The 22,910-nt window shown below is 39.5% G+C and overlaps 1 protein-coding gene across 6 annotated transcripts in view; it reads right to left on the minus strand.

Moving 5' to 3' along the window:
• Positions 1–22,910, minus strand: part of Ankrd17 (ankyrin repeat domain 17) — a 134,576-nt gene that overhangs the window by 5,648 nt on the left and 106,018 nt on the right. For all 6 annotated transcript variants that reach the window (XM_050150169.1, XM_050150168.1, XM_050150165.1 and 3 more), the window contains 8 exons: positions 22,212–22,328; positions 18,900–19,071; positions 17,277–17,724; positions 16,542–16,697; positions 14,478–14,627; positions 8,986–10,610; positions 6,010–6,207; positions 1,080–1,328 (listed from right to left, as the gene is read on the minus strand). In XM_050150169.1, the coding sequence (XP_050006126.1) occupies positions 1,080–1,328; positions 6,010–6,207; positions 8,986–10,610; positions 14,478–14,627; positions 16,542–16,697; positions 17,277–17,724; positions 18,900–19,071; positions 22,212–22,328 (3,115 nt within the window). The remainder of the gene's footprint in view (positions 1–1,079; positions 1,329–6,009; positions 6,208–8,985; positions 10,611–14,477; positions 14,628–16,541; positions 16,698–17,276; positions 17,725–18,899; positions 19,072–22,211; positions 22,329–22,910) is intronic.

Raw genomic sequence — 22,910 nt, forward strand, 5'->3', positions numbered from 1 at the left:
GCCTATCTTTTGATTTTAGGCACTAACATACCCTAAGATCCATAGTATTCCTCAACATGCTACCTTGGGAATGAACATGATAAAAGCTCATTCTTGCAGGGGGTGGAGGGGAGAGAGACACAAATGAGAAATAGATCTACCCTTAAATAGTTCCTAAAGTAAAATATTTGAAGAAATTAGATGCCGAAGATTTCAGAATGAGAACTCTGAAGTCACAAATTTCATGAATTCATGCAAAGATAACATAACACACAAAAGAATTCTGGTAAGTAGGCTGATAGTGCAATTGGATCTATCAGTTATTTGAAAAAGGGCTATCTTGAGAAATCTTGACCTTTAGTAACCTTGAAGGATAGTGAGTCACATGAGAAATCCTTTATATAAAAATTTATTCACTTAACAGAAACAACAAAGATCACAACATTACAAAAATTAAAAAATAAAGCTGAAAGAAAGCCAAAAGATCAAAAAGGAAATACCAATATCTTAATATGGCAAAATAAAATACAAGTAGGCTTGCATGGGGCAAGATGGCAGACAGCTGTAATTCAATCATTGTAAGGTAAAGGCAAAGAATCAGGAGTTCAAGGAATAGTCTCAGCTACTACACAGTAAGCTCAAGGTCAGTCTAGTAAACAAGAGAGAATCAAAGTCACAATTCTTTATGTGCATTGTATTATTTTCAGAGATGAATAAGTGCAGTAGGAAAGACCACATGAAACCAGAAAAGAAGCTGATTAGTCTAACTGAAGAAACAGGCTAATTCCTTGAAAGGAACTATGAGAAAAGGAGAGATGGCTCAGTGGTTAAGAGCACTGGCCACACTTTCAGAGGAACTGAGTTCGATTCCCAGCACCCAGATGGCAGCTAACAACTGGATATAACTCCAGTTTCAGGGGATCCAATCCTTGCATCTGGCTTCCTTAGGCACCAGGTACACAAATATTGCACAGACATACAGGCAGAAAAAAACACACGCTCGTAAACAAAATCTCAAAAAAATCAAAATAATGTGAAATTTATTAAAAGATAGCTAAACAAATAAATTTACCTTCCAGTAATATGATAGTATATCATACCTTGATTGCCACCAATCCCTTCAAAGGACCAGATGCCACTATGTCCTACTGATGTAGACAAATTACTCCCAATAACAGATGGAGCTGAAGTTCCAGTTTGCCTGATACGTGCAGAACGTTCAGTCCCAATAGGGACCGGAACTTTCCTGTCCTGAGAGACATTGCTGGGCTTTTCGGACCCTAAAGGTACTGATGATGGGGCAGGAGACGGTGCACGAACGCCAGAGGATACCGACTGTGCGGGAGACTCTGGAAAATGATATTTTGAAATAGAATACAAGTACTCTGTAGAATATTTAATTTTGTAAAACCAAATCTCAAATTCTGAAGACGTTTTAAAATATACATTTTCCCAAGGAAAGCTGAGATATAAGAATAATACTTTTAATTAATTTTTAATTTGCATCCAAAGAAATGAAGTTCTCTGAATCATTTTTAAATACATACACCATTATACTTCATTTACTCCCATTACTTTCTGACCCCTCCTCCCCTCTCCCCCTTATCTCCCCTTTCTTCTTTGAAATAACTTTCTCTTCTGCTTTAAGAACAGTGTTTAAGCTGAGCATGATGGTGCACATCTGTCACTACAGAGCTCCAGAGGTTCAATCAGTCAAGGAAACTGCAGCTGGGCGTGATAGCACAAACACCTTTAATCCTAGCACTCTAGAGGCAGAGACAGGTGAGTTCAATCAAAGGTAGACTGGTCTACATAGCAAGTTCCATGATAGCCAAGACAATATAGTGAGACCCTGTCTCAAATAAAACAAAATAGAAGATGACTACAAGTTCAAGGCTAGCCTAAGCTATATAAGAAGACTGTCTTTAAAAAGCAATCTGTGTGTGTGTGTGTATATATATATATATATACACAGCATACACACATATACATACTATTTGTAGCCAGGTTTTAATGTGTTTGTGTGTGTATACACTACTGTGTGTGTATATATATATACATACACTATACATGCATGCATGTATAGTAATTAATGTATAGTAATTTAGTTCAATGACACAGTGCTTGCCTGGCAACCATGAGATTCTGGGCTCAACCCTCAATACCGTGCACATGTGCTCATGTTTTATAAAAAAAACCACATACTTTATGGTAAACTATAACAATCTCAATGCTATAAAGTGGTCAATTGTTCATTTAATAAATCATCAGCTTAATTAATATTCAATTAAGTTAATACTTGCTGCTAAAATATAAAACCAAAGCAATTAAAAGAACAATGTTTAAATTAAGTGTGTGCTGGCACTGGCCACCCTATACAGCTAAGGATAATGTGTCTGAATGTGGTACATGCACTTGTTCCTGTGCAGGTGTGCGTGCCACAGTCACAGAAGGATGTTAGGTATCCTGCCCTGTCACTCTGCCTTTGAGACAGGGTTCCCCAGTGGAGGTGGAGCTAGGATGGTAGGCAGCATGCTCTAAGGGATTTCTTTCCTGGAACTACCCCTCACAATTCTGGGGTTTCAGGCAAGAGTACAGGCCTCCCTGCCTTGTTTTCTACTTGGGTGCTGGGATCTGAAATCAGGTCCTTCTCTTTACACAGCCAAGTATTCTTACCCAGCAATACAATTAATTCTCCAGTCCTTGACCCTAAACTTCAGGTCCTTCTATTTCTACCTCCTGAGTGCTAGGTGCTAAAATTCTAGGAACCTGCTGCCATGCCTGGTTTATGCAGTGCTGGAGAGCAAATCCGAGATCTTGTTTATGCTAGGCAAGCACTTTACCAAATGAGCTACATCCAAAGTTTCCTCAAACTGTAATCTTTGCAAGCACCTGCTTTTGGTGTTGAGATGGTCTAAATGAGAATGACTCCCTGTATGCTATTATGTTAGAATACTTAGCCCCCAGTTGGTACAACTGCTTAAAAATGATTAGGAGGTATGGTCTTGTTGGTGAAGATGTGTCACTGGAAATGGCCTTTGAGGTTTCAAAGACCCAAGCACACACCTTTAATCCCAGCACTCTGGAGGCAGAGGCAGGTATGTCTGTGAGTTCCAAGGCAGCCTGATCTACATATAGTGTGTTTCAGGGCAGCTAGGGCTTTGTAGGGAAACTATGTCTTAAAAAACAAAAACCAAACCCCAAAACTCAAGCAATTCCCAGTAATTCGTCTCTGTCTCTTTGCCTAACATCTACAGGAGAGTTCTACACTCTTAGCTACTCTCCTGCATCATGCCTCCTCCCTGATGCCATGCTCCCTGCCATGCATGATGCATATGGACTCTCACCCTCTGGAATCATAAGGCCCCCTATGAACTTTCTTCTGTAAGTTGTCTTGACTATGATGTCTCTTCAGGGAAACAAAAACATAACTAAGACAGAAAAAAGATGGTTCCAGGGGATGCCTATGACTGCAACATGCCCAAACATGCTTTTTTTTTTTTTTTTTTTTTTTTTTTTTTTTTTTTTTTTTTTTTTTTTTTTTTGGAAGATTGTGGAAGACTTTGGAACTTTAGACTCGGAAAGTGAACACTCCAGGAGGCACTTAATGGGCCATCCTAGTATGGATGAACAAGACAGTAGAGCTGAGAGCTATGCTTACTATGGAGACTCAGTTCAATGTTTCAGAGGGGAACAATAGTAGCAATGTGAGTAGACACCATTCATGTGACATTCTGACAAAAATTGCACTTGTCCCAAGAATCTGCCTGAGACCAAAAAGTTTTGGACTAATTTCATCTGCAGAAGAGATTTCCACAGGGCCTAATACTTGACTTTGTCACTTGGTGGCTAGGAATCATTCTTATTCAGTTCTACAATGAAAAAGAGCAAGCTGGGCAAAAAAAAAAAAAAAGAGATGCAAACTGTACAGTTGGAGGAGAAAGGGGAAACCAGGAAATTTAATATTGGACACAAGGCTTATGCTGAGAGAGATTGGGAGAAGCTCTGCATAGAATGCAATGGAAAAAGTGGTGCCCTCAGGGCAAGACCCCACCAGCTAAGCTTCCAATTTAACAAGACAATGATAAGAAATTACAGGAATGCACAGACCACACAGGAAGGCAACAAACAACTCGGGCAAATGTGACTCAAGGAGGGGCCGGCTTCTACCCCAAGCAAACAGAGGACTTTGGCAGCATAAGCGTGCAGTTCTGGCTTTAAAGTAGCAAGGGGGTCATGGAATCTTTCTCCATGGTTAAGGGAAGCCACTGAAGACAGCAGGTGTGGACACAAGGAGAACCAACTTGAAAAAGAGAAGAGTGTAGCAGTCAGCAAAGCTGGGAGGGCAGAACCATCTAAGCTCTTTGACAACAGCTAAAACTAACAGGATTTGGAATTTGCCCTGTTGGGTTTTGGTTTCAGTTTGGTACAATATTTCCTTGCTATGGTTCCCTTCCTCCCTTCTGGAATGGCAATGTATATTCTCTGTCATTTAATGTTGAACGTATGCAATTTGTTTATTTTTTTTTTATTTTTATGGGGGGGTATAATTAAGAAATTGCTTTGTGTCTAGAAGAACCCTTAGACTTTAAAGTCTTTAGACTGAAATACTATAGGGACAGAACACATTTAAAGCTGTTCTAAGTGCACTTTGTATTATGATATAGCCACAACCCCATGGGTGCCAGGGACAGAAATGTGGTTGTATGAATGAGAATGGCCCTCACAAATTCATGTTTGATCATATGTACCTAGTTGATAGAGCTGTCTGAGAAGGGCTGGGAGGCCTGGTCTTGGAAGAGGTGTGACACTGGTGGTAGGAAGCAGTTTCTAAAGTCTAAGCCATTCCCATGTAGCAGTGCTCACCCTCCCCAGCTCTTATGCTCATGCATGAGCTCGAGGCCTCTGCCTCCCAAATACTGGGATGAAAGGTGTGCGCCACTACTGCTCAGGCTGCAGTACTTCTTAAAAGAAAATGAAGAAAACAAAAATGAGAACACAGCTCTTCAAATGTTCAGTTTTTATTCTGCTTAATGTATTTGAAGTTTCTGCGTCATGAATGCTGATATAATAAGAATATAATACTCTAATACTGTACAGGGTCAGTTTGTTTTGCTATGCAGCTTAGGTAAAGAAGATGTAAATGTGGAAAAAGATATGTGGTATTTACACAGCAAGTGTTTGTATTGTATGTGAGACCATTTTCACAGTTCTGTTCAGGCTACTTTGGAATTCACTAGTGTTGACCAGTTGAGGCTGGTCATAACACAAACTCTAGTACTTCAGTCTTTGAAGTAGTTAGATTACAACTAAGTCCCATCACCGTGCTAGGCTCAATAGTCACTCTTGTTGTAAAGCTAGAAATCTTTCTGCTCACTAGTTGTATTTAAAAAGTAAATGTAAATTAACAGAGTTAATGGGAGTGAGGTAGGGATGTGCTCAAATAGTAGAACACATACCTCTTCTACAAGATACCCTAGTTTTATCACCACGCACCATTAAATAAGTAGGTTTTGAAAGCAGTTTTAGATTTTCTTTTATGTATATGAATGTTTTGACTTCATATATATGTGTGCACCACATGTATGCCTGGTGCCCATGAAGTTCAGAAGGGGTGATGCTCTGGAATTGGAGTTGCAGACAGTTATCATATAGGTACCGGGAATCAAAGCAGAGTCTCCAACAGCAGTAAGCGCTACTAAGCCATCTCTCCAGTTTTTTAAATCTACAAATTTTATTGATATTACATAGACCCAAGATTTAGAAATTTTATTTTATTTTTTTTACAACATAAAATGTGGTGAAGTTAAAAGTCCCAAACTTGGAATGAGCAGCAGTAGCATGTGCCTCTACTTCCAGCCTGTGGGAACTGGAAGCAGAAAGATCAGATTCAAGGTCATCCTTGACTAAATGGTGAGTTTGAGGCTAGCCTAGTCTCTAGGACAGTCTGTCTCAATATCCTCTACTTGAAGAGCTCGAGCACCTTTGTTTAAGAAAATAGCTTTTTCTTTCGGGAAACAGATCACTCACCATTTGATGCTGATGAACATGGAGTCAATAAACTAAGTGGGGAAAAATGCTGTCTGTTAAAGTTAGCAGCTGCAGATGCTCCTCCAAGAGGTGCTCCAGGCCCATACATTTGACCTCCTGAAAGACTTGAAGCAAAGTTTCCCAAATGTGTAGAAGAAGGCGTCACAGAACCATATGGTGAGTCTATGTTGACAATACCTGTAATGTAAAAGACCACCATTACTGACTAACTCTCCTGAGAAGAGATCACTGGGAAGAGCACACAAGTATTTTAGTCACTTAAAAAAAAATTCATTTTCGGCTTCTTAATAAATTCAAGGCCATTCAAGGCCGGTCTCTTTCTCTCCTTCCCCCCCTCCCCCCACAAAATCTCACAATGTCATACACTTCATGAGGTTGAGAATGGCCACATGACAAGTTTAAGGGTAATCTAGGCTACAGCAAGACCCATTCTCAAAACCACTCCCTCATTAAAAGATATGAACAAATGAATAATGAATGAGGGAGTAATATTTTACTCTGCATTCTATTCTTAATTTTTTAAAAAAATTTTCATTTATCTATGTTTTTATTTTTCTGACAGGGTCTCTATGTACTTCTAGCTGTCCTGGAACTTACTATGTAGACCGGGCTGGCCTTAACTCAAGAGATCCACCTCCCTCCCCTCTGATTCCACGATAGGATTAATGATGTGTGCCACCACCACCAGTCTAAAAAAAAAAATTTTTAAAGGAAGTGTTAAGGCTGGGGAGTTGTAGGTGGCAAAACACTTGCTGTTCTTGCAGAGGACCTAGAATTGGATTCACACGATTAATCAACAACAACTCCAGCTCCGCGGGAACCAACACCTCTTCTGACTTCCCTGGGCTCCTGGCACACATTTGTGCACATATATTGATGCAAGGAATGAATACAGGGATATAGAAACAGGTATAATTCTTCTGAGTTCCAGGTCAGCCTAGTCCACATTTACTGAGTTTAGGCCAGCGAGGTCTATACAGTAAGATGTTCTTAAAACACAAAACCCAACAACAATTAAACAAATAAAGCCAGCTTCAGATGGTTCACTACAGCACTGAGGCTAAGGAGGAGAATCTCATCACTTCTTAGCCTACTAAGTTCAAAGGTTGTTGTGAAGTCTGAGACAAGCATGTCCTATATGGTGAGCTCCAAGCCATTCTAGCCCATAGAGTGTCCACCTCTCACATGGATTTTCTCAATTACTTGACATGCTCAGGCTAACCCATAATAGTTTCTTCCAATAGATCTCTTCTAAAGGATCTCTGCTGAGCTATGGTAGTGCACGCCTTTAATCCCAGCACTTGGAAAGCAGAAACAGGCAGATCTCTGAGTTCAGGGACAGCCTGGATTACAGAGTTAAGTTACCAGACACCATGGCTATACAAGAGAAACCATCTTGAAAAACCAAAAACCAAAAAAGCCACTCTCTTGGTATTCTGGGATAGAAATGAACTCAACACATAGCCAAAGATCACAGTAAAGCCAAAGTGCTAGAGATACAAAAGCAGGTACTACCATGCTGATTCAAAAGTGCATTAGTTCTAAATGCAATCTGGCATCCTGCAACAAATCCTAAAAACAGGAAAAGTAGTTATTTGAATACTATAAAATCTATTGTCACAACTACCTAATACTAATTTCTTCTTTTTGGTATATTATCATAATCGACTAAAGTATTTACACAAGAAACCGAAATTGTTTTATAAATCTAAAAATAAGTGAAAAGTTAAAAAGCAGTAACATAATTAGAAAATGTTTAGATCCCCTATGCTGTCCAAAAGAACTTCCCTTGAAATAGAAATATTCTACAATTTTGCTGTACAACATGGCAGCCACTTAGTCCACAGTGCTTACAACTGGACTAAAAAGATAAAGTGTTATTTTGAAACTGGGTCACAATATGTAGCCCTGGCTGGCCTGGATCTCACTGAGATCAGTCTGCCTCTGCCTCCTAAGGCTGAGAATAAAGGTATTCACATCTGGTGAATTTTCACTGAGTTAAATAGAAATAAAAGGGACACCTAATGGTTACCACATTAGATGGCATATCATTTTAAGATGAGAAAGATGTCCAAAAAACAGAAATGAATTTGAATTTAATAAAACTGGTAGTATTTTGGTGTTAGCTGGCATTTCCTTATTAACATAAAACCTATGTTTTTTTTTTTTTTTTCCTCTTTCTTTTGAGACAGGATCTCCTGTAGCTAAAGCAGTCAAGATCAGACTGTAGCTGAAATGACTTTCCATGTGCAGGGATTACATGCATGTATCACCATGCCCTTCTGTTGTCTTTTTCAAGATAGGTTATGAAGACTGGTCTCAAACTAAAGGCTTCCCGAGTTGCTTCCAATCTCAAAAAAACAAAACAACAACAACAAAAAAACAACAACAAAAAAAAACACCTAAATCCTTTTTCTTCTTTGTTTCAAGGGGGGGTGAGAGGGAGGGGGAGATGAGACCCACTAATGTATTTAGGATAAAATTTACTATAGCCTTTAAAAGATTTTAAAATAAAAATACCACACTAAATGCTCATGCTACACAAATGTATAAAGGACTGCAACTGTCTTGGGCTTGGGGTGTAGCTCGTTGTAAAGAAAACACTTGTCTAGCAGGCATAAATGAATGAGTCAAACTCCTAGTGCCACAAATACAAAAACAAAAAACAAACAAACAAAAAAAAACAACAAGCAAACAAAAAACCAAAAAAACCAGGCCCCAAAGCCCACACCTTTAATCCCACACTCAGGAAGCAGATGTTTGAATTCCAGTCCAGTCGTCCAGCCAGGGCTATGTAGCTAGACCCTGTTTCAAAAACAACAGCAGAGCAACAGACCACCCCCTCTGTCCATGTAACCTACTTATAGAGAAAATACATCAGAATATAGCCAAATTTTTTCCTAGCGTCCATGTGAAGTGGTAATAAGTAGAGAATGTAAAAATAAACATACTCACCTGAGGGACTTGGAGCAGGTCTCTGTAATGGTGGCCTAAAACCTGGTGCTTTGGAAGTATCAGACTGATGTAAAGGATCCGAATTTGGCAAATAAGAGGACTTTCCAGACAGCATGGATTCTGGTGTTGACTGAGATGAAACAACAGAGCCTCCCCAGAAGGCATGAGCATTCGTAGGGTTATTTTCAAACAATGTGCTAAAGGGCCCAAATGGTAAAGGGGCACTGAAGTTGGGAACAACAGGCTTATTTGCTGGATGTACTGAATTCTGACAAGCACTTTGTGTACTTAAGGTCGAAGGTAGCTGGACAGAGGAGGGGACACTATGAGGTCTTTTAATGTGATTGACATTGAGGACTGCAACAGATGAATTCTGCACTGGAGCTGGATTCTTGTGAGGGGCAGTTGTGCCATGAGAAGGTGGTCGGACAGCAGGGGTTTCCATTTTAGGAGGCTGGGAACATCCCATCTGTGTTTGAGGCATAGGGTATGGCACAGGCGCAGTAGAAGGCACCACCACTGGAGCAGAACTTGTTGCTGTGGGAGGAACAGTCATTCTCACATCCGGGGAAGGAACCTGAGACTGCTGAAGAGGGGGTCTTGGCTCCTGAGAAACAGGTCCCGGAGGCTGCTGCTGAGTGGAATGACCTGATGAGCTCCCAGAACTGCTGCTGTGTGGAGGCCTGTTTGAGGTTTCAACTACTGGCGGACTACTTGCTTCCTGTTCGGAAGAAGATGCCCCTTTATTTGGGGATGCTGCTCCACAATCCAAAGGGCTATTTCTAGAAACCCCTCCTGGCTGGGCTGGTGGTGATGGGGAAGATGGGGAGGATACTGGGTAGTGTTCTTTGGCAGTAGGCATAGGATATGTGGCGTTTGTGGGTGCAGTGCTGTTGTTGCTTGCTGTAGTTGTGACTGTTGTGGTTGTGGCATTGGATGTCTTCACAACTGTGACAAAAAGCTGCCTTCTGACGGAAGGAGAACTTGGACTGCCATTTGAAGATGTACCAGGCACCGCTGAAGCTGATGAACTGGCTGTAGTTGTTGGACTTGAAGTTAAAGAACCTGCTGAATTCACCTGAGAACCACTGCTATTCTGATTGCTATGGCGAGGCACCATGTGAGGCTTAGGCGAGTTAGTAGCTCTGGCAGGGCTCAACGGCCTGACAGGAAAAGGACCCCAAGTGGACTGAGCTGGTGGAAAAGTACCTCCAAAGTGGGTCATGGGCAACCTTGGTGGACGGATCTGCTGGAAAGTCTGAGCAGCAAGCAAAGCATGTGCAAACTGGGGAGGAGGGTATGCTAATGGAAGAGAAACGGGAAAACCAGGCCTCACATTATTCACTGGGTTCTTAATGGTTTTGTGAGTGGATGCAGTAGAGATAGCAGGCACAGTGAGTGCTGTGGCAGTTTGAGATGTCGATGACAGAGCTACAGTCGTCATTTTAATTCCCATTAAGGAACTATTAGCAGCAGTGGTGGTAGGTGCTGATGACCCTATTTTGGAATTTGCTGAGGAGCTTTTCAAACGATTCTTTGGAATAAGTTCATCAATTTCCTTGTCTGGATCCTTGATCAAAGCATTGATCAACTGAGTTGCTTGTCTTGTGGATTCAGTGCCACCCCTGTGTTGATCAGCAGACAAAAACAAATGCCAAGGGTTAGTCTCTAGTAATATAAAGTCATTTGTGCGCAGATAGGCTCACACACACACAAACACACACACACACACCAGATAAGCCGAAGCGTGCAAGGGACATAGTCTTATCAACTTTTAGGTCTACTGGAAACAATAAATTATCTTGAATTAATGCTAAGCTTCAGAACATCAGCAATTTTTATCTTCCTTTTTGGTATGCCATTGGCAAGCTTTCCCAAGCTAGCAAAGTTCCCCGTCACTAACCTATACAACTATCTTAATTGACTTTCTTTTAAAAAGACTTATGTTCACACATAGAAGCGCTGGGATGGTTGTAAGGCACTACGTAGGTGCTAGGAACTGGATCCAGGTATCTTGCAATGACTGCTGAGTCACTGCACCACGCCCTATATTTATTAAATGAAAAAATTCATTTTCCTGTTGTTTCCTTAAACTAAGATATTTTCCCTGCTGGGTGGTGGTAGCACACACCTTTACAGTGCTTGGAGGCAGAGGCAGGCAGATCTCTGTGAGTTCGAGGCCAGTCTGGTCCACAGAGCGAGTTCTAGGACTGACTCCATAGCTACTGGGAAACCCCATCTCAAAAAACCAAAAATAAATAAATAAGTAAATAAATAAATAAATCCCGTCTTAAAGACATTTTATTGTTAGGAAGTCAATTATACACAAAAGCTTGCGTAGCATACACTACTACAAAGTTCTATAGCTGGTCAACAACTAGGAGTGGTAGTTAACACCTTTAGTACCAGTAGAGATGTGAACTCTGAATGTAAGGCCAGTCTAAACTACATCCTCAGATCTGGTCTTAAAGAAAAGAGGGGAGAGAAAGTTAAGCCTTTAATGTGAACACTTAGAGAAGGCAGAGTCTCTAAGTCCAAAGACAGTCTGGTATAGTGAATTCCAGGATAGACGGGGCTACATAGACACCCTGCCCAAAAAGTTTAAATAAATAAAAAATAAAATCAATACTAAAACAATTTAAGTAAGAAGTTGGATGTGGGGATTTATGTTCAATCTTTAGCATAACAAAATCAAAGAACAAAATACCAATGTAAATAAACACGGAAAACTCTACAATTAGCAGAGAAAAGCTTACTACATATTTCCAAATATCTTCCCTATTAATAGTATAATCCCTTAGGGAAGATCTCTCAAAATGAGCTAGGAATCCCAATAATGTCAACAATGACAATGACAGCAAACTGTCATGCTGGGTCTTCAGAAAAACATTTGATGAGGTCATGTATGGAAACCTCAGAAACAAATGATCCAGAAAAAGCACCTGTTTGTCTTTTCTCTTGATATGGCAGGTTGTGACAACCTAGCCACTTTAGCAGAGGGAAAAGCCAGAAAAGATGAATAGGAAATGGATTAAGTACATAATGTAAAAAAGTACCTGCTTCTCCTTTTAAAGATTTATTTATTTATTTATTTATTTATTTATTTATTTATTTATTTATTTATTTATTATGTATCCAATGTTCTACATGCATGAATGCCTGCAGGTCAGAAGGCACTAGATCTCATTACATATGGTTGTGAGCTACCATGTGGGTGCTAGGAATTGAATTCAGGACCTTTGGAATATTTGGAAGAACAGTCAGTGCTCTTAGCCTCCAAGCCATCTTTTTTTTAACTTCTTAAAAAATATTTATTTATTTGTTATATATACAATACTCTATGTGTGTATGTCTGCAGGCCAGAAGAGGGCACCAGACCCCATTACAGATGGTTGTGAGCCACCATGTGGTTGCCGGGAATTGAACTCTGGACCTTGCCAAAGTATCTTCTTTTCAAAACATACTTAAAATGGCTATAGGCATAGCTTCTTACAGCCTATGTCTTAAGCTCTCATCTTTATTCTAAGAATATTACAGCAGACACATTTGATGAGTTTTTCAAGTTAAATATTTATGTCAGATTTAAACTATATTAATAAGTTCAAATTCTAAGAATACCATCTCAGAAGAACAAAATTTCAAATGTACAATTGAAAGAAAATAACTCCATGCTTAAATTGTACTAGACATTAGTTGGGTGTGGTGGCTTATGGCTTTAATACAAGCACTTGGATCTCTGTGAGTTCAGCCTAGTCTACAGAGCAAGTTCCATGACAGCCAGGAACAGTTTCTCTGTACAGAGAAACCCTGTCTCGAAAAACTAGAAAAAGTGTTAGACATTTACTAATCCAGGTTCAGAACAAATTTTTAAGATTATTTCAAAATTCCCTAATAACACCTAAAACATGTCACAAGAATGCATTAATTAGAAAATGGACTACTAGGAATAATTATATTTCTATTTCCAACTCCCCATCCCTTTGAGATAAAGGCTCACGACATAACCCTGGCTGTCCTGGAACTCACTATGAAGACCAGGCAAGCCTCAAAACTTAAGAGATCTGCCTGCTTCTGCTGAGATTAAAGATATGTGGTACAATTCTCATAGTTATTATCGTTAAAAACATAAAGTCAGGGGAGGTGTTTCAATGAGTAAGAGTGCTTGATGAACAAAGGACTAAAACATGAGTTTGACTGGGGGAGGGATATGGGAGGCGGTGGCGGGGAAGAGACAGAAATCTTTAATAAATAAATAAATAAATAAATAAATAAATAAGTAATAATAATAATAAACATGAGTTTGAATATCTGACACATAAACGCTAGGTATAGCCAGCATGTCAATAACCTCAAAATTACTTATGGAAGGATCCTGGCAACTCTCTATCCAGTCAGAATAGCCTAAACATCAAGCTTCCAAGCTTCAGATTCACTGAGGGGTACTATCTCAAGGGATAAGACACAGTGACAGACCATGAGAAGAGAAATTCTTCTCTGGTCTCTGCAGTGTGAGCATACATAAAAACTCCAGGTATCCAGACCCTGTCCCATCCCCCGACTTCGCCCAGCCCTGTGGAGATCTTTCCATTGGTAAAGTACTTGTCTTGCATGCATAGAAACTGTATGACCTTAAAACACATTAGAATAAAAAGCTGGGCATGGTGTCTGCATTCTTGTGATCTGAATAGTGGCAAGGTGGAGATATGTAGATCATTTGGGCTCAAGAGCCTGCAATGTATACCTACATAGCAAGTTTGAGGCCATTCTGAGGTTCCCCCACCCAAAACAGAGAACGGAAGGGGGCGGGGTCCTGGAGAGATGGTTTTATGGTTAAGAGCATATACTGCTCTTGCAGAGGACTCAAATTCAGTTTCCCAAATACATGCCCGGTAGCCTATTACTCCAGTTCCAGAATATCTGAAGTCTTTAACCTCTGAGGACATACAAACACAACTTAGAAATTAAAACCAACAAAACATGGTAAAGTACATTAGAAATCAGTACCCAAGGTTGATGTCTGCCATTCACAAGCATTCAGATATACTTGCACTCCCGACACACACTCTCTCTCCCTCTCTGACTCTGAGTGTAACTGGCACCCATAATCTCACAGGGAGTGGCACTATTAGGAGGTATGGCTTTATTGGAGTGGATACGAACTTGTTAAAGTAGTGTGTCAGTGTGGGGAAGGGCTTTGAGGTGTCCCATGCTCAAGATACCGTCCAGTCTCAGTTGACTTCCTATTGCCCACAGCAGAAGTCAGACTCTCAGGTACTTTTCACCATAATGATAATGGACTGAACCTCTGAACCACCCCAATTAGATGTTTTCCTTCACAAGAAGTTGCGAAGATCATGGTATCTCTTCACAACATGAAAAGGACGGGACAGACACACACACACAAATCAAACACAAAATGCTACTAAAATGGTTCCATTCCACTGAGTTACAATACAATAAAACAGAAAGAAAATGTAGAAATAAAGCGTTGCCTTATAGTTATTATCCGATCTCCAGTTTTGTCCTTCTGCTTATCAATATCTATGTGTGCACCAGTAAATTCCCGAATAGCATTGATATTACAGCCACCTCTTCCAATCACTCTAGATATCACAGTTGATGGAACAGATACTTTCTTTGACCTGTTTAAAAATTACAAAGATAAATTACTATCAGTAGTTATAATGAAAATAAGAAATTAAAAATTAAGGTATTTTACTATAAATGAAGAACAGACTATTGCAAAATAGGCTTATATTCATCTTTTTTTTTAAATTCAGTAAATATAGAATTTCATTATGTAGCTGTGGGCTAGCTTGAAAAGGCAATCTTGGCCTGCCTCAAAATGAGAAGCCATAAATAATGGCACTGGGTTTTGATTCTACTGCATGAACTGGCTTTGTGGGAGCCTAGTCTGTTTGGATGCTCACCTTCCTAGACCTGGATGGAGGGGGGAGGACCTTGGACTTCCCACAGGGCAAGGAACCCTGACTGCTCTTAGGATGGGAGAAGGAAGGAAGAGAATGGGAGGGAGGGGGAAAGGAGTGCGGGGGAGGGGAAGGGAAATGGGAAGCGGGGAGGAGGCGGAAATTTTTTCAATTAAAAAAAAAAGTGCTGGAAATAAAGGGTGTACCACCACACCCAGCTTTTTATTTATTATTAATCCTGAAAAACAAACAAAAGGCCCTATTAGTGACAGCACTCTGGAAGCAGAAGTAGGTGGATCTCTCTGAACTACAAGGTAGCCTGATCTACTCAGGGAAATGCTGTCTTAGCCTAACTTTTCATCTTGTGGTTTGCTTTCTTGGCTATCATCCTATTATATTCCTGCAACATATACTAGGTAGATGTGCACGCCGCCACTGCAAATCCTGGTGGTGCAAATTAACAGGGAGTTTCAATGGAGCTAATTTAGTCTAAAGTCTCAAGAAAGGCTTCTTTTAGGCACTTTTCCTGCTTAACTTATTTATATCTAATGTATTATCTCAAAAAATATGAAAATTCTGTTTCCCTGAATTATTTAGAAGCATATAATTGATTATCTAGACATAAAAATTCACAAAGTCATGTGTGGAAAAAAGAAAAGCCTAATAGAAATTAAAAAGAAAAAAAAATTACCTAGGTTAGCCTGCCAAGTGCCGGGAGTTGGTGGCAAGAGGATCAGTACTTATTCAAGGTCACCCTCATATCTACGTTGAAATCAAGACCTGTTTGGGCTGTTTAGACTGTCTCATTCCATAACCTAGATTGGCTTCCAAATCAACCAATCTTCCTGCCACCAACTCTCATGTACTTGGATCACAGGCAAAAACAATCATGCCTCACTTTGCAAAATTACAAAGGATTTTTTTACATTTTATTCCGCGCGGGGGGGGGGGGGGGTAATGCATGCATTAGGAATACATGTGGAGGTCACAGGACAACCTGGAAAAGCTGGTTTAATTTAGGTGTATCTATAGGATTGTATTGCATGTGTGTGCAGGTGCCTGAGGAGGCCAGAAAAGGGTGTCCAATCCCCTCAAGATAGGGGTCCAGGAAACCGTGAGCTGTCCTGTATGGGTGCTGGGAACTGAATTCAGGTACTTTGGAAGAATAGTAAGCAGTTTTAATTTTGTGTGTTTTTTATGAACAAATGAGGACCTTAAAAAACCCAGGCTGGCCTCAAACTGAGGGTAACATTAAACTCTGGTTCTCCTGCTTACACTTCCCAAGAGCTAAGATTACAGGCATGGTCCACCAGGTCTGGCACATTTCAATTTTAAATCTTCACATTAGTGAAAGGTTTCCAGTATTTGGGAGGCAGAGGCAGGTGGAATTCTTAAGTTTGAGCAAGCCTGGTCAACCATAGTAAGTTCTAGGACAGTCAGAGCTACACAAAGAATTACAATGGGATTAAAGGCATCTACCACCACCTTACTTCACACTTTAAAACACTGGCATTTTTAGCATGTGATACACAAGACTGTCTCTTGACCAGATTTAGTTTTGAAACATGAGTTTGTCTACAACTTCAGGAATGGTGGGAGGACTATAACTGTAAGCCAAGAATCACTCACCTCCTCACAACTTCCTTCCATCCTTCTTCCCTCTTTTGCCCACGCTTAGGACTTGCTACTGTTAACTTCCCATTTGGAGAAGAAAGAGGAGATGGACCAGACTTTGTGCAAGTTGACAGAGAATTACTGGTCCCTTCATTGACAGTCTCTGACAATCTTTAACAAAGGAGGGAAAGCACATTAATAATGAACAGACGCAGAAAAACTTAAATGATAAAGTTACACAGTTTATTGTTTAAGACCAATTAAAAAAAAAAAAAAGAATGCGGAATCTGCTCCTAACGTCTCTGCTAGTCAACATTTAATAACAAAGAGCCAGCTTCAAGAATGTACCACACAGGGGTAAACTTAGCAGAGCAGAATCTTAACACTGAAACTAGACACCAATACCTTTTTCATTTTTGAGACAGGGTCTGGCTATTCTCAAGTCAACATTTAGCCCAACCTGGTTTTGAACCTGTGATTTTCTTGCTTCAGCCTCCCAAAGGCTGAAATGACAGGCATATATCACCACACCCAGCTTCACTTATCAAAACTTTTCATAAGCTAAGTTTAACAACAATCACAAAAAATTACATAGTAAAAATAATTTATTTTCTCAGCAGAAAATCTAAACAACAGCTTAGTCTTTTTAGCATACAAAAATATTTAGTAATTAATTTGTTTCAAAAAGAAAGAAAGAAAATTAGTGACAAGGATTTAACATGACACCACTAAAAGGAACTTGGAACTAACTTTATAGATGCCTTGCCAGAAACGGATTTTCTCTCCTCCTTTGGAAATGAAACAAGAACAGAGGGCTGCTTCTTGCTGGTCACAGTGGTAGTGACCACAGCTGGAGAATGATTGTCACTCTTCCTGCTGCTGTTGCTGTTACTACTTTCATCACTGCAGCTGGAAATCCTCATATTGTCACTGTCCCCACTCTCGCTGGTACTGCTGCTCTTGGACTCTCCATTCACCTTCTCTGGCTGACTGTATGAAATTGGTAGTGGATCATCAAATATAATTTGAACATTTTCTGGAGTAATTTTATTTTTCCGGTTTTTCCTTTTTGAACTGGTGGTAGTTATGGTGTTATTTCTTTTCCCATGGGAACCTGCCAAAGTAGTCCAGGTAGCAGATATTCCTATGGTAGTGGTGGTGGTGGCACTTGGAGGCTCTGTCAAGACTTCAGGTTCTTCTGTAAAAGCAGTAATATTAAGTTAGTCATTCACTGATGAGATTGATACAGCAGAAAACTATAAAGAATATTTGGAAACAGCTTGGGAAATATAAACATGAGTCATGTATTAAATTTTATAAAATTACTAACATAAATATAACAATGTTACTATATATAAAATGAAGACATTTTATAAGAAAAAGAGGAGAAAGACTAGACTAACTGCACGTACCCAAAAGTGTTACAAATCAAGAATGGAAGAAAATGTCTACAATCTAAGCTAACTGAAAGGTTGGGATAGAAAAATGTAGAGTATAAGGCTAGCACGAGCCAAATACAGCCAAAGTATCTCAAAACTACAAAACAATACAAAATACAAATCCAAAACCAAAATCTAAATAGTAAATATTTCTAAGTTCATTGACAGGAATTTAAATAAAAACAAAACAGGGTTTTAACTATATATTCAAGGCTAGCCTTGACTTTTCAGTAATTGACCTACCTCAGTCTCTAAATGCTAGGATTATAAATATGTACCACTACATTCAACTAAAATGTAAATATAATCATGATTACAATGAGCAGGAGTGGTCGTATTTTGTTTTCTGAAATAGGATTTTATGCCTCTTAAGTTAGCCATTGACTGACTTTGTAGCCAAGGATACCCCTGAACTGCTGACCCTCCTGCTTTCTACTTCCCAAATGGTGGCATTGCCACAATACACTGCCATGCTTACCTTAAGCTAATAATTGCTTTTTTAGTACAAAGAATTGTTTTCAGGACCCAGCACATGGCAGGCAACTGTTAATTTCGTGGAATTCTTTTAAAAAAAAAAATTATTGAGTCAGGCAGTGGTGGCAAAGGCCTTTAATCCCAGCACTCGGGGGGCAGAGGCAGGTAGAGCTGTGTGTTCGAAGCCAACCTGGTCTACAAGTCAAGTTCCAGGACAGCCAGGATTGTTTCACAGAGAAATCCTATCTTAAAAAACAAAACAGAAACAAACAAACAAAAAATTCTTGAGACAACCTCACCAAATTGTGTTCTGGTCTCAAACTCACTGTGTAGCCCACATGTCTTTATCTTGGGACCCTTTCACCTCAGACTACTAAGTGATGGGTTACATCTGCTAGGTGCAGCTGAGTATACGACTTCAACTGCAGTATCAAACTGGATACTTGTCTGGAAAAAATACCTTCAACTTTAAGTTTTTCTTTTTCTTGGGCAGCTTGGAGTTCAAAGTTCTCCTTATTTTTGGCTTCAATTTCTTCTAATTTTCTTCTTTGTTCTTCCTTTTTCTTCCTTCTCTTCTCTTTTCGCTTTTCTCTTTTGGCAGCCAAGGCCAGCCTTCGGCTTTCTTCCCGTAACTGTAAAATAAAAGAAACACAACACTAGAGCCTACTTCTACTAAAAGTAGGCCTATAACATGATTTATTACAAGGCAAATAGGAAACCTTAACATACAGTAATGTGTGCACAGTGGTAGACACAGGTAGGACAGTATCTGTGAGCTCTATGCCATTTTTAAAACAAGGTTTTTTTTCTTGAATGTAAAAATAGAAAGCTTTGGAGAAAGGAAGTAGAAGAGGCAGCAGGTAATTAATAGGGATTGGGGCACCACAATTCAAGTACATGCATTAAACTGCAGAATGACTATTTTGTTCTATGTGTAAATAAGTTATTTATTTTTTTGGAGTCAAGAGTCTCACTAAGTAGACTTGGCTTGGCTCTAACTCACTATGTAGACCATAAAGCCCTCAAGCTCAGAGAAATCCACCTGCCTCTGCTTCCTGAGTGTCAGAATTAAGGTATGTGCCACCATACCTGACATATTTTTAAGCCGTATATGATTATGTACACTCAATCTCAAAATCATGCTGAAGCAAGAAGATCTTGAACTCAAAGACTGCTAAAGTTACACAGTGAGTCTGGTGCTGGTATAGGCTACACCGCTAGCTGTCTCAAAAGAAAAGCCTAGAATATAGTTCAGTGATGGAGTACTCGCCTAACATGCACAAGGCCCCATTATCATAAAAACTAAACAAAAGCTTATCTGATTTTAATGAGTAAATAATAAAGGCACATGATTTCTACAGTCACTTAAAATTTTTAGTTAGGGTTAGAGAGAGTTCAGGGGCTGAAAGCTTTTACTGCTCTGGCAAAGATCTGAAATGGGTTCCAGGAACCCTTATTTGGTGGTTCAATCTAATACCTTCAGCCTCTCAAAAAAGCAACACATAGCGTGCACGCACGCATGAGCACGCGCGCGCGCGCACACACACACACACACACACACACACACAACCTTGTTTCAAGCCCATAAGCATTCTGAATCTGTGTATTTTATATGTACTTCAAATAAAAGCCTCTGAAAACAATGGTAGTTAGTATATAGAAGAAAAAAATGTCACAGTATCCTACTGAGACTGAGGCAAAATAGAAAGACAAGGAGGATTATAAAGGCACCAGGAAGAAGGTGAGCCCATCAATGACAGGGGTTAAAGTCTCCTCTCAGCTGACAATTGAGACTTTCATCATGACTAACATTTTCTATGAATACTGCTTATATAGAAAAATATTGTTGGTTTTTCTTTGGCTAGGAGGAGGGTTGAAACAGAGTGTCTCTGCGTAACAGCCATGAATGTCCTGGAACTCACTTTGTAGACCAGATTGGCCTTGAATTCACTGAACTGCCTGTCTCTGCTTCCCAAGTGCAGGGAATAAAGGCCTGTGCCTATCAAGACATAATATTGTTATGGTGAACATTATGTTTAAAAATTTAAAATTATTGTGCTTAAGAGAATCATAAAACAAATGCCTCTACCCTGTAAGTCCCACTTGCCCAAGGAAAGATAAGTTCCTGGAATGCTGAGGGTTGTTCTTGTAATTGCCTGATCTTGTACAAACCACGTTTTCACTTCTGTAAACAAGCTTGCTTGTCCCAGATGGAACACAGGCAGGAAGTGTGCCTAATTACACATTAGTAGGCAGAATGCATGTCAGTGTGTGTTCTTGTCCCTGATTGCACGAAGGCTCAAAGTTGTTGCCATTTCACCCTGATGAAAAGGTCAGAGTTGGAACTTACTTCTATTCCTTCAAGGTTTCTGTTTCTACCTCAAACAAAGGTCCCACCTAGATTTAAATCAGAGAGTTCTAGTCTCTCAAAGTTACTGTCAACCGATGTGACTTATATCCAGACCTTATATTTCAAGAATAGAGAAGTCGATCTGTTTCTACCAAACAAAAGTCATAAGAGCCAACAAAGTTCCTACTTCCTTAGGGAGGTAACAATGGATTGCCCCAGGGAACAGTTTGACTCCAGAATGTTTTGGTCTAGTGTATAAGTATTACTTGTCTTTATTCTAGCAAGAGAATGTTTAACTATGAATGCAGCCCACATCTTCAAGTGCTCTGTTCAATTCCTTTTGTCATATTAATGCAATTTTTACCTTATCTTTTGGGGTAGGGGTTATTTTAAGCAAATAAAAATTAAACATGGTCAATTTCAGTATCCACAGGAACTCCCTCTTGATGCTATCCCTAAGCTTATGTTTGTTAATTTCACTCACATCTTCATTCTCTTATATTTCTAATCCCCATATCTCTACCATGTAAGTGGTATACTTGTCAAAACTGGTCCCCGACAAGCACCCACAGCAGGTAGTTCGAAAATGCTTGTAACTACAGCTCCAGGGCCTCTGATGCCTTCTGGCTTGTGCAGGCACCTGATACATGTGGATATACACACAAGGTAAACAAATCTTAAAAAACAAAAAGGTTGATAGAAGAATTTAGATCTAATTATTTTCCTGTTACAATGACTATTTCTGAGACAACCTGGGTCATACAGGTAGTGAGAATAAATAGGCAAAATGGGGAGTAAAGAAAAAGCCAGGTATTCCCAGGAATTTTACTGTTTGAAAAAGAAGCATGTAAGGTGAGTTTTCCGTCAAGCTGCTCAAGTGGAAAACTTACCTGAGCCTGAATCAGGATAATCTAGAGTTTTAAATCAGCCTAGGCTACATACATACCACATTCAAGGCTGGCCTAGGATCTATACACTGTCTTAAAAAACAAAAAAACCACCAAATGCCCAACTACTCCAACCCAATACATATATTAAATGCTCTGAGTGACTGTGTTATACTACCCACCTGTGCCTTGCAGTAGATATGGTGTTATCTCTGAAAAATTTATTTGTAATCAAGTCTAGGGTTGTGGTTGAGAATTAAGAGAACTTTAAATGAAATAAAATCTAGATAGAATGTATGCCTTCTTTCAGATCAATGTGATCCCTGTAATAAAATTTTATTAAGATTACAAATTTTTTTTTTTTTTTTTACTTTCCCCCTGTGGTACTAGAAATCAAATCTGGTTAAGTGCATGATCACTATGATAAGTCATGCATGTTAATAGAGAAGGAAACCAAATACCACAGAGACAATACATGTAGGAGAGAAACAGCAAAAGGATAAAGAATGGGCTCCATGTAAAAACCTTCCATTACCTTTTCCAGGTCTAGCTCCTCCAGCAGTATGCTGGCATTCTTATTCGCTTCAGCAGCCTGCCTGTCTTTGGCTTGTACTATTGACTCCATACAAAGATGACACTTCTTTAGCATCTCCTGCAATGACAAGTTGGAGACATTTCCACCACATTTACTCAGACTCTGAAAAACATAATCTTCATTAAAATACTTAAAAATGAACATTAGGCCAGGGATTGGGGGAGGGGGTTATTTGGGAAGAAGTGATATATAGATAGCAAACTGTACATTTCCAAAAAAAAAAAAAGTAAGAGCTTCCCATTTTCAAATACACACTTAAAATATAGAAATCAAGCATATTGCATACACAGTGTACATAAAAACGTAAGCAAAACAATCATGAATAATATAAATAAATCAAAAAAGCATTCAACATAACTACAATAAATTTTTTCCTACAAATGAGGTCAATGTCAACAGATAGATATATGTAAAGCATATACAGGGGGTGTTTAAACTTAGTGATTTCAATCTCAAAATAAAGAGCATAGGAATATTCCTTTAATTATCAGTATCAATAAAAAAAATTAGGTGGTGGCACACACCTTACCTCCAGCACTCGGGAAGCAGAGGCAGGCAGATCTCTAAGTATGAGAATAGCCACAGATACACTCTGTCTTGAAAAACCAAAAAGCGCCCGGCGGTGGTGGCGCACGCCTT

The sequence above is a fragment of the Alexandromys fortis genome, unplaced genomic scaffold, assembly GCF_014885135.2.
Source record: "Alexandromys fortis isolate MF-2015 unplaced genomic scaffold, M_Fortis_MF-2015_v1.1 scaffold_0, whole genome shotgun sequence".
NCBI classification, from domain to species: domain Eukaryota; kingdom Metazoa; phylum Chordata; class Mammalia; order Rodentia; family Cricetidae; genus Alexandromys; species Alexandromys fortis.